The sequence below is a fragment of the Salmo trutta genome, chromosome 24 (genome assembly GCF_901001165.1).
Source record: "Salmo trutta chromosome 24, fSalTru1.1, whole genome shotgun sequence".
NCBI lineage: Eukaryota > Metazoa > Chordata > Actinopteri > Salmoniformes > Salmonidae > Salmo > Salmo trutta.
In genome coordinates this window covers 47693564-47705674 of record NC_042980.1, presented here as the reverse complement: position 1 = coordinate 47705674, position 12111 = coordinate 47693564, and the positions used below count along the sequence as shown (strand labels likewise).

At 41.7% G+C, this 12111-nt stretch overlaps 1 protein-coding gene across 5 annotated transcripts; it reads left to right on the top strand.

The window, feature by feature from the left end:
- Nucleotides 1–232: 232 nt before the first annotated feature.
- Nucleotides 233–11997, top strand: si:dkey-69o16.5 (peptidase E). Of its 5 annotated transcripts, none has more exons than XM_029712402.1 (10): nt 371–504; nt 1411–1507; nt 3195–3283; nt 3892–3966; nt 5006–5085; nt 10678–10851; nt 11098–11133; nt 11302–11325; nt 11536–11618; nt 11821–11997. In XM_029712402.1, exons 1-10 carry the CDS (start codon nt 480–482, stop codon nt 11885–11887), a joined length of 750 nt encoding a protein of 249 aa, XP_029568262.1. In that variant the 5' UTR covers nt 371–479; the 3' UTR covers nt 11888–11997. The 5 variants fall into 5 exon arrangements, with proteins under 5 accessions (XP_029568264.1, XP_029568265.1, XP_029568262.1 ...); XM_029712403.1 differs by lacking the exon at nt 11302–11325 and adding an exon at nt 11246–11269; XM_029712404.1 differs by lacking the exons at nt 371–504; nt 11302–11325 and adding an exon at nt 233–354 and having other exon boundaries at nt 11098–11157.
- The last annotated feature ends 114 nt before the right edge of the window (nt 11998–12111 follow it).

Genomic DNA, 12111 nt, shown 5'->3' with positions numbered 1-12111 from the left:
GCGTGTCCGTATATCATCTGCCTCTCGCTGTTGATGCTGCGTGGAAATCACCTGGGAACTCGAAAATCTCCGACATCACTGTTTTCTAAATAACTTCTCATAGGATTGAGCTCCGATGGAGAAAATTTGTTTTGAACGGTCATTCAACTTGCAATTCCAAGGCGGAAACTCGGGCATCTTTTTAAGAGCTACGACTTTCTGACCCGAAGATCGCCGATGTCATGGTTTGACTTCGTGTTTTTCCGATTTCCCAGTGGTCGTGAAAGCACCATGTGACATGAGGCTTGTCATGTGATTTATCAGCTGACCGCTTTTCCACACACGGTAACAGCATGAGAAAACCTTGACGCAAAGGTACAGTTTTGTAGCCGACATTTGAACATTTCCTACGAAACTGTAAATATCATATGTGGTCAAGGCTACTTTTAAATCAGTGTTGCAATCTGTGACCTCTTGACGCGCAACATTGTTTCCAATCAATGACCACAAGAATAATCGCCAAAGGTTTGTTGTATCGAAAGATTTCACAACCTTTTCGACAACAGGTAGATTTATCAGGAGAAGTAATCAGATTAGATTATTTAATGACTGTATGAGAGACTTGTCAGCAAAACAGACCCGTAGTTGAACTTTAAACTGAGACCAGGAAATTGAATGGAGGTAGATTTGTTTCTTTATTCTCTAAGTATGTCCACCACGATACATGTATATTCAGCATAACTCCCAAATAAAACTATAATCCGTGAATATATTTAGTAAAATAAAACCATAATCCGCCAAAAATATCACAAATTTAACCATTATCCATGAATATGTAAAAAATATATTTCACAAGTATTCACCATAAATCACAAATAAAATCATGATCTGAAAATATTCAACATAGCTCACAAATAAAACTACGATTTGAACAAATGTTGAACAATTTGTGAGCGAATGTTCAGAAATCTCTAACGTTTACATCTGTGGAATGTGCATTTGTGCATTCAGAAAGTGCTTGTGGATCTGTGTTCTGTGTTTACAGAATTTTTGTTCATATTCATGGATAATGGTTTAATTTGTGAAATATTTTTTACATATTCACAGATTATGGTTTCATTTGTGATTTTTTTACAATTTTATTTTATTGAGGATTTTGGTTTTATTGACAAAATATTTTTTTATGTATTCACAGATCATTGTTTTATTTGTGAGTTATGTTGAATATACACACAGATCGTGGTGGCCATACTTAGAGAATAAATAAACAAATCTCACTCCATAGACCTTGTACCTTGACACCTCCTGAGAACACTTCCTGTTTATGCACGCCGGCTATGTACTGCTAAAGTCATCTTTGAGGTGTAGGATGAGGTAGCCTATTTAACCCTGAGTGAGTTGTAAACTTTGATCAAAACCTTGTCTTGAAAGATATGAAGAGGAGACTTCTGCTCGTGTCCAACTCAACCCTGCACGGGGGTGGATATCTGGAACATTGTCAACAGCAGATCAAAGACTTTTTCGGAAAGTAAGTATCTAAATCCACTGACCTATACTGACCATCAAAGTGCCTGGACTACTCTAAAAAAATCACACCCCTAAAGACTATGGAAGGAATGCTGTTGTACTGTACACTTACAATCTGACCCTCCTTTACTCTAGCTAGTTAAACATGTCTCTAACTACTTATACATGTCTCTAACTACTTAAACATGTCTCTAACTACTTAAACATGTCTCTAACTACTTATACATGTCTCTAACTACTTAAACATGTCTCTAACTACTTATACATGTCTCTAACTACTTAAACATGTCTCTAACTACTTATACATGTCTCTAACTACTTAAACATGTCTCTAACTACTTAAACATGTCTCTAACTACTTATACATGCCTCTAACTACTTAAACATGTCTCTAAACATGTCTCTAACTACTTAAACATGTCTCTAACTACTTAAACATGTCTCTAACTACTTATACATGTCTCTAACTACTTATACATGTCTCTAACTACTTATAAATGTCTCTAACTACTTAAACATGTCTCTAACTACTTATACATGTCTCTAACTATGTCTCTAACTACTTATACATGTCTCTAACTACTAATACATGTCTCTAACTACTAATACATGTCTAACTACTTATACATGTCGCTAACTACTTATACATGTCTCTAACTACTTATACATGTCTCTAACTACTTAAACATGCCTCTAACTACTTAAACATGTCTCTAACTACTTATACATGCCTCTAACTACTTAACTATGTCTCTAACTACTTATACATGTCTCTAACTACTTATACATGTCTCTAACTACTTAAACATGTCTCTAACTACTTATACATGTCTCTAACTACTTAAACATGTCTCTAACTACTTAAACATGTCTCTAACTACTTATACATGTCTCTAACTACTTAAACATGTCTCTAACTATGTCTCTAACTACTTATACATGTCTCTAACTACTTAAACATGTCTCTAACTACTTAAACATGTCTCTAACTACTTATACATGTCTCTAATTACTTATACATGCCTCTAACTACTTATACATGTCTCTAACTACTTAAACATGTCTCTAACTACTTAAACATGTCTCTAACTACTTATACATGTCTCTAACTACTTATACATGTCTCTAACTACTTAAACATGTCTCTAACTACTTAAACATGTCTCTAACTACTTAAACATGTCTCTAACTAATAATACATGTCTCTAACTACTTAAACATGTCTCTAACTACTTAAACATGTCTCTAACTACTTATACATGTCTCTAACTACTTAAACATGAGACATGGATTGTGTATGTTTGACATTTAGAGGTGAATGGCAAGACCAAAGATTTAAGTGCCTTTGAACGGGGTATGGTAGTAGGTGCCAGGCACACCGGTTTATGTAAAGAACTGCAACGCTGCTGGGTTTTTCACGCTCAACAGTTTCCCGTGTGTATTAAGAATGGTCCACCACCCAAAGGACATCCAGCCAACTGGACACAACTGTGGGAAGCATTGGAGTCAACATGGGCCAGCAACTCCGTGGAACGCTTTCGACACCTTGTAGAGTTCATGCCCCGACGAATTGAGGCTGTTCTGAGGAAAAAAGTGGAGGGGTGTGGTTACAACTCAATACTAGGAAGGTGTTCCTAATGTTTCGTATAGTCAGTGTATAACCTAACAGTGTAATGTATTTCTTGCAGAGGTGTGGCGAGGATCTTATTCATCCCTTATGCACTGTGTGATAGAGATGGCTACGCAAAGACTGCCAGGGACAAGTTCAACAGTTTGGGTACGTCTTTTACACTGGTCCATTCCCTTTACACAGCCCTAATGCTGTGTGTCTGGAATATCTCAGGCCCAATCCCAAATCAATCAAATATCTCAGGCCCAATCCCAAATCAATCAAGTAATTCAGGCCCAATCCCAAATCAATCAAATATCTCAGGCCTAATCCCAAATCAATCAAATATCTCAGGCCCAATCCCAAATCAATCAAATAACTCAGGCCTAATCCCAAATCAATCAAATATCTCAGGCCCAATCCCAAATCAGTCAAATAACTCAGGCCTAATCCCAAATCAATCAAATAACTCAGGCCCAATCCCAAATCAATCAAATAACTCAGGCCCAATCCCAAATCAATCAAATATCTCAGGCCCAATCCCAAATCAATCAAGTAACTCAGGCCCAATCCCAAATGAATCCCTAGACCCTATGCTTTATGCTCTTGTGGAGATCTGAGAGGACTTGATTGATATAAGCACATTTCGTTTAACACTTGTCAAACCCTCTCTCTTAGACGTTATCAGGTGCAGTGTGCGTAGTAAGGACTAGGGTGTCGATGTGAGGCAGGTTATTGGCTGTTCTAATGTGAGTGGTTGTCTGTTTGTCTGACAGGTTATGAGGTGGACAGCATACACGAGGCCTCTGACCCAGTGGAAGCTGTAAGGAAGGCTGAGGGTATATTTATAGGTGAGGAGCGGACCTTGAGCTCGTACTTTAGCACCTCATAGGGCCTCTCAAATATGAAATACAAAAACCATAGGCCTACATACAGTAGGTGTCATTGAAGGAATGCAAGAGTTAAAGTAATCTACACACCAGTACACAGATTGACTACATGTTAAGAAGGTAGTAGGTTGGTATACAGTGTAATAAAGTAGTACGGTATACAGTGTAATAAAGTAGGATGGTATACAGTGTAATACAGTAGGATGGTATACAGTGTAATAAAGTAGGACGGTATACAGTGTAATAAAGTAGGACGGTATACAGTGTAATAAAGTAGGATGGTATACAGTGTAATAAAGTAGTAGGGTATACAGTGTAATAAAGTAGGACGGTATACAGTGTAATAAAGTAGGACGGTATACAGTGTAATAAAGTAGGACAGTATACAGTGTAAAAGTAGGATGGTATACAGTGTAATAAAGTAGTAGGGTATACAGTGTAATAAAGTAGGACGGTATACAGTGTAATAAAGTAGGACAGTATACAGTGTAATAAAGTAGAACGGTATACAGTGTAATAAAGTAGGATGGTATACAGTGTAATACAGTAGGATGTATACAGTGTAATAAAGTAGGACAGCATACAGTGTAATAAAGTAGGATGGTATACAGTGTAATAAAGTAGTAGGGTATACAGTGTAATAAAGTAGGACGGTATACAGTGTAATAAAGTAGGACAGTATACAGTGTAATAAAGTAGGACGGTATACAGTGTAATAAAGTAGGACGGTATACAGTGTAATAAAGTAGGACGGTATACAGTAGCATGGTATACAGTGTAATAAAGTAGGACAGTATACAGTGTAATAAAGTAGGATGGTATACAGTGTAATAAAGTAGGTTGGTATACAGTGTAATAAAGTAGGATGGTATACAGTGTAATAAAGTAGGACGGTATACAGTGTAATAAAGTAGGACGGTATACAGTAGGACGGTATACAGTGTAATAAAGTAGGATGGTATACAGTGTAATAAAGTCATAACAGTTGTTCTCTTTATAGGCGGTGGCAACACATTCCGTCTGCTGAAATGTCTCTACGACAACAATGTGCTGTCTGAGATCAACAAGAGGGTTCTGCAGGTCAGACTGATATCATTTGTTTGTTTGAGCAGTGTTCCCCAAAACCTGTCCTCGGGTACTACAGCTGTTTCACTCTGATAGCCTATATTCCAGAACTGGCACACCTGAATGGCTGGCAGTAGTTTAGGTAGTTTTTGGGAAACACTGTCTCAGATTAAACTGTAATTTCACAATATTTACAGTTGATTCCTGCGTGTACAAACGTTGTTCTTACTGTCAACTGATATAGCCAATAGAGAGAGCCCATGAGTGGAATAAACAACTGAATGATTGTGTATCCTGCTTACTCTTATGCCCCAGAATGGTGAGCCCACATGGGCTCCAGGGCCGGTACTAACGTCTCCACCACCTAACCCCAACAGTAACCCTACAGTAACCCCTACAGTAACCCTACAGTAACCCTACAGTAACCCTAACCCTACAGTAACCCTACAGTAACCCCTACAGTAACCCTACAGTAACCCTACAGTAACCCTAACCCTACAGTAACCCCCACAGTAACCCTACAGTAACCCCACAGTAACCCTACAGTAACCCTAACCTACAGTAACCCTACAGTAACCCCTACAGTAACCCTACAGTAACCCAACAGTAACCCTACAGTAACCCTACAGTAACCCCTACAGTAACCCTACAGTAACCCCTACAGTAACCCAACAGTAACCCTACAGTAACCCTACAGTAACCCAACAGTAACCCAACAGTAACCCAACAGTAACCCCTACAGTAACCCTACAGTAACCCTAACCCTACAGTAACCCTACAGTAACCCTACAGTAACCCTAACCCTAACCCTACAGTAACCCTACAGTAACCCTACAGCAACCCCTACAGTAACTCTACAGTAACCATAACCCTACAGTAACCCTACAGTAACCCTACAGTAACCCTACAGTAACCCCACAGTAACACTACAATAACCCCTACAGTATCCCTAACCCCTACAGTAACCCCTACAGTAACACTACAGTAACCCCTAGAGTAACCCTAGAGTAACCCTACAGTAACCTTACAGTAACCCCACAGTAACGCTACAGTTAACCCTACAGTAACACTACAATAACACTACAATAACACTACAGTAACCCCTACAGTAACCCTACAGTAACCCCACAGTAACCCCACAGTAACCCTACAGTAACCCCACAGTAACCCTACAGTAACACTACAATAACCCCTACAGTATCCCTAACCCCAACAGTAACCCTACAGTAACCCCTACAGTAACACTACAGTAACCCCAACAGTAACCCTACAGTAACCCCTACAGTAACCCTAACCCTACAGTAACCCTACAGTAACCCTAACCCTAACCCTACAGTAATCCTACAGTAACCCTACAGTAACCCCTACAGTAACCCCTACAGTAACCCTAACCTACAGTAACCCTACAGTAACCCTACAGTAACCCCTACAGTAACCCTAACCCTACAGTAACCCTACAGTAACCCTAACCCTACAGTAACCCCTAGAGTAACCCTACAGTAACCCTACAGTAACCCTACAGTAACCCCTACAGTAACCCAACAGTAACCCTACAGTAACCCTACAGTAACCCCTACAGTAACACTACAGTAACCCAACAGTAACCCTACAGTAACCCCTACAGTAACCCCTAAAGTAACCCTACAGTAACCCCTACAGTAACCCTAACCTACAGTAACCCCTACAGTAACCCCTACAGTAACCCTACAGTAACCCTAACCCTACAGTAACCCTACAGTAACCCTAACCCTAACCCTACAGTAACCCTACAGCAACCCCTACAGTAACTCTACAGTAACCATAACCCTACAGTAACACCTACAGTAACCCTACAGTAACCCTACAGTAACCCCACAGTAACCCTACAGTAACACTACAGTAACCCTACAGTAACCCCACAGTAACCCTACAGTAACACTACAGTAACCCTACAGTAACCCTACAGTAACACTACAGTAACCCCTACAGTAACACCTACAGTAACCCTACAGTAACCCTACAGTAATCCTACAGTACCCCCACAGTAACCCTACAGTTAACCCTGCAGTAACCCCACAGTAACCCCACAGTAACACTACAATAACCCTACAGTAACCCCTACAGTAACCCTACAGTAACCCTACAGTAACCCCACAGTAACCCCACAGTAACCCTACAGTAACCCCACAGTAACCCTACAGTAACACAACAATAACCCCTACAGTATCCCTAACCCCAACAGTAACCCTACATTAACCCTACAGTAACACTACAGTAACCCCTACAGTAACACCTACAGTAACCTTACAGTAACCCTACAGTAATCCTACAGTAACCCCACAGTAACCCTACAGTTAACCCTACAGTAACCCCACAGTAACCCCACAGTAACACTACAATAACCCTACAGTAACCCCTACAGTAACCCTACAGTAACCCCACAGTAACCCCACAGTAACCCCACAGTAACCCTACAGTAACCCCTACAGTAACCCTAACCCTACAGTAACCCTACAGTAACCCTAACCCTAAACCTACAGTAACCCTACAGCAACCCCTACAGTAACTCTACAGTAACCATAACCCTACAGTAACCCCTACAGTAACCCCTACAGTATCCCTAACCCCAACAGTAACCCTACAGTAACCCCAACAGTAACCCTACAGTAACCCTACAGTAACCCCTACAGTAACCCTACAGTAACCCTACAGTAACAGTACAGTAACCCTAACCCCAACAGTAACCCTACAGTAACCCTACAGTAACCCCTACAGTAACCCCTACAGTAACACTACAGTAACCCCTACAGTAACACTACAGTAACCCCTACAGTAACACTACAGTAACCCTAACCCCTACAGTAACTCCTACAGTAACCCCTACAGTAACCCCTACAGTAACCACTACAGTAACACTACAGTAACCCCTACAGTAACACTACAGTAAACCCTACAGTAACACTACAGAAACCCCTACAGTAACACTACAGTAACCCTACAGTAACCCCTACAGTAACCCTACAGTATCCCTAACCCCAACAGTAACCCTACAGTAACCCTAACCTACAGTAACCCTAACCTACAGTAACCCCACAGTAACCCCACAGTAACCCTACAGTAACCCAAACCCTACAGTAACCCTACAGTAACCTTACAGTAACCCCTACAGTAACCCTACAGTAACCCAAACCCTACAGTAACCCCTACAGTAACCCTACAGTAACCCAAACCCTACAGTAACCCCTACAGTAACCCTACAGTAACACTACAATAACCCTACAGTAACCCTACAGTAACCCCTACAGTAACCCAAACCCTACAGTAATCCTACAGTAACCCCTACAGTAACCCTACAGTAACCCAAACCCTACAGTAACCCTACAGTAACCCTAACCCCTACAGTAACCCTACAGTAACCCTACAGTAACCCTAACCTACAGTAACCCTAACCTACAGTAACACTAACCCTACAGTAGCCCTAACCCCTACAGTAACCCTAACCCTACAGTAACCCTACAGTAATCCTACAGTAACCCTACAGTAATCCTACAGTAACCCCACAGTAACCCTACAGTTAACCCTACAGTAACCCCACAGTAACCCCACAGTAACACTACAATAACCCTACAGTAACCCCTACAGTAACCCTACAGTAACCCACAGTAACCCACAGTAACCCCACAGTAACCCCACAGTAACCCCTACAGTAACCCCTACAGTAACCCCTACAGTAACCCTAACCCTACAGTAACCCTACAGTAACCCTAACCCTAAACCTACAGTAACCCTACAGCAACCCCTACAGTAACTCTACAGTAACCATAACCCTACAGTAACCCCTACAGTAACCCCTACAGTATCCCTAACCCCAACAGTAACCCTACAGTAACCCCAACAGTAACCCTACAGTAACCCTACAGTAACCCTACAGTAACCCCTACAGTAACCCTACAGTAACCCTACAGTAACAGTACAGTAACCCTAACCCCAACAGTAACCCTACAGTAACCCCTACAGTAACCCCTACAGTAACACTACAGTAACCCCTACAGTAACACTACAGTAACCCCTACAGTAACACTACAGTAACCCTAACCCCTACAGTAACTCCTACAGTAACCCCTACAGTAACCCCTACAGTAACCCCTACAGTAACCACTACAGTAACACTACAGTAACCCCTACAGTAACACTACAGTAACCCCTACAGTAACACTACAGAAACCCCTACAGTAACACTACAGTAACCCTACAGTAACCCCTACAGTAACCCTACAGTATCCCTAACCCCAACAGTAACCCTACAGTAACCCTAACCTACAGTAACCCTAACCTACAGTAACCCCACAGTAACCCTACAGTAACCCTACAGTAACCCAAACCCTACAGTAACCCTACAGTAACCCTACAGTAACCCCTACAGTAACCCTACAGTAACCCAAACCCTACAGTAACCCCTACAGTAACCCTACAGTAACCCAAACCCTACAGTAACCCCTACAGTAACCCTACAGTAACACTACAATAACCCTACAGTAACCCTACAGTAACCCCTACAGTAACCCTACAGTAACCCAAACCCTACAGTAATCCTACAGTAACCCCTACAGTAACCCTACAGTAACCCAAACCCTACAGTAACCCTACAGTAACCCTAACCCCTACAGTAACCCTACAGTAACCCTACAGTAACCCTAACCTACAGTAACACTAACCCTACTGTAGCCCTAACCCCTACAGTAACCCTAACCCTACAGTAACCCTACAGTAATCCTACAGTTACCCTACAGTAATCCTACAGTAACCCTACAGTAATCCTACAGTAACCCTACAGTAATCCTACAGTAACCCAAACCCTACAGTAATCCTACAGTAACCCTACAGTAACTCTACAGTAACCCAAACCCTACAGTAACCCTACAGTAACCCCTACAGTAACACTAACCCTACAGTAACACTAACCCTACAGTAGCCCTAACCCCTACAGTAACCCTACAGTAACCCCTACAGTAACACTAACCCTACAGTAACACTAACCCTACAGTAGCCCTAACCCCTACAGTAACCCCTACAGTAACCCTACAGTAACACTAACCCTACAGTAGCCCTAACCCCTACAGTAACCCTACAGTAACCCTAACCCCTACAGTAACCCTACAGTAGCCCTAACCCCTACAGTAACCCCTACAGTAACCCTACAGTAACACTAACCCTACAGTAGCCCTAACCCCTACAGTAACCCCTACAGTAACCCTACAGTAACCCTACAGTAACCCCACAGTTACCTTACAGTAACTCTCTGTTATAACTCCAGGATGGTGTTCCCTACAGTAACTCTCTGTTATAACTCCAGGATGGTGTTCCCTACAGTAACTCTCTGTTATAACTCCAGGATGGTGTTCCCTACAGTAACTCTCTGTTATAACTCCAGGATGGTGTTCCCTACAGTAACTCTCTGTTATAACTCCAGGATGGTGTTCCCTACAGTAACTCTCTGTTATAACTCCAGGATGGTGTTCCCTACAGTAACTCTCTGTTATAACTCCAGGATGGTGTTCCCTACAGTAACTCTCTGTTATAACTCCAGGATGGTGTTCCCTACAGTAACTCTCTCTGTTATAACTCCAGGATGGTGTTCCCTACATGGGTTCCAGTGCTGGCACCAACGTCTCTACTGTCAGCATTAACACTACCAACGACATGCCTATCGTGTACCCGCCCTCCTTCAATGCCATTGGTTTAGTGCCTTTCAACATCAACCCTCACTTCCTGGATACGGACCCTAACAGCAGACACATGGGGGTGAGTTGTACAGGGTAGTATTATATAGCAGAGTATCAGTTCAGTATAGTTATTGATGAAAATAGTAGGGCTGGTTTCTCTGACAAATATTCAATGGTTATCCTGAATGTAGAATCTCCATTGAAAATGCTTTTGTAGTCTGGGACTAGGTTCATCTGTGTCTGGGAACCGTAGTGCCTTAAAGGAAGCTGGTGTAAGGTCAAAATGTCACACTGTCTTTTGTTTTTTTTCCCTTCTTCTCCCCAGGAGACACGAGAGCAGAGGATCATTCAGTACCATGAGGAACCTGATACGCCATCAGTTCTGGTGAGTCTGAGAGATAAAGATTGAACCATGAGGAACCTGATACGCCATCAGTTCTGGTGAGTCTGAGAGATACAGATTGAACCATGAGGAACCTGACACTCCATCTGTTCTGGTGAGTCTGAGAGATACAGATTGAACCATGAGGAACCTGACACTCCATCTGTTCTGGTGAGTCTGAGAGATACAGATTGAACCACGAGGAGTCTGAGAGATAAAGATTGAACCACGAGGAGTCTGAGAGATAAAGATTGAACCACGAGGAGTCTGAGAGATAAAGATTGAACCACGAGGACCCTGACCTCCATCTGTTCTGGTGTCTGAGAGAGATTGTATTCTACATATTAGGCTATGCTTTCACTGATTGTTGATTTGTCTTAGGGCTTGAGAGAGGGCTCCATGTTGCTAGTAGAAGGAAACAAGGCTACTCTACTGGGCACCTGCAAGGCACGGCTGTTCACCAGGTAACACCAATCATCTCTCTCACTCACACAGGCCCAATAAAGCACAAAACAAGTTTAACATATCAAAGTGTTGAACACAATAAAGCAGGCTAAAATGTCTCTTCTATAGTTGTGTATGTTACCTAACACTAGTAAATAACTAGGGGTTATGTGATCGGGTTATGTGATCCTGTCTCTCTCTCAGCCTGTGTTTGTGTTTCAGGGGGAAGCCAACAACAGAATTTGAATCTGGCAGTGACCTCAGCTTCTTGCTGACAGACAGACAGTAAAAAGAAAAAGTTGTTCTTCTCCACACCCAGCAAGACTGATTCAGATCCTTTCAAGTGGAAATGTACTTACCGGTTTATGATATCAAAATAAATATTATTACCCAAAAAAATGAATTGTCTTATGTATAAATTGTGTTGGGAGGGAGATGTAAGTTTATGGGAACTTAGGCTAGTTGTTAAATGTTTCATAAATCATCTATGAACACAGTTCATCAGATAACTTT

Bases quoted from the DNA above. Each gene is read 5' to 3' on its own strand.
- si:dkey-69o16.5 (XM_029712402.1), top strand. From the start codon at position 480: ATGACCACAAGAATAATCGCCAAAG. The intron at 3,967-5,005 runs GTGAGGAGCGGA...TTCTCTTTATAG, and splicing joins GGCTGAGGGTATATTTATAG to GCGGTGGCAACACATTCCGT. The intron at 11,326-11,535 runs GTGAGTCTGAGA...GATTTGTCTTAG, and splicing joins CTGACACTCCATCTGTTCTG to GGCTTGAGAGAGGGCTCCAT.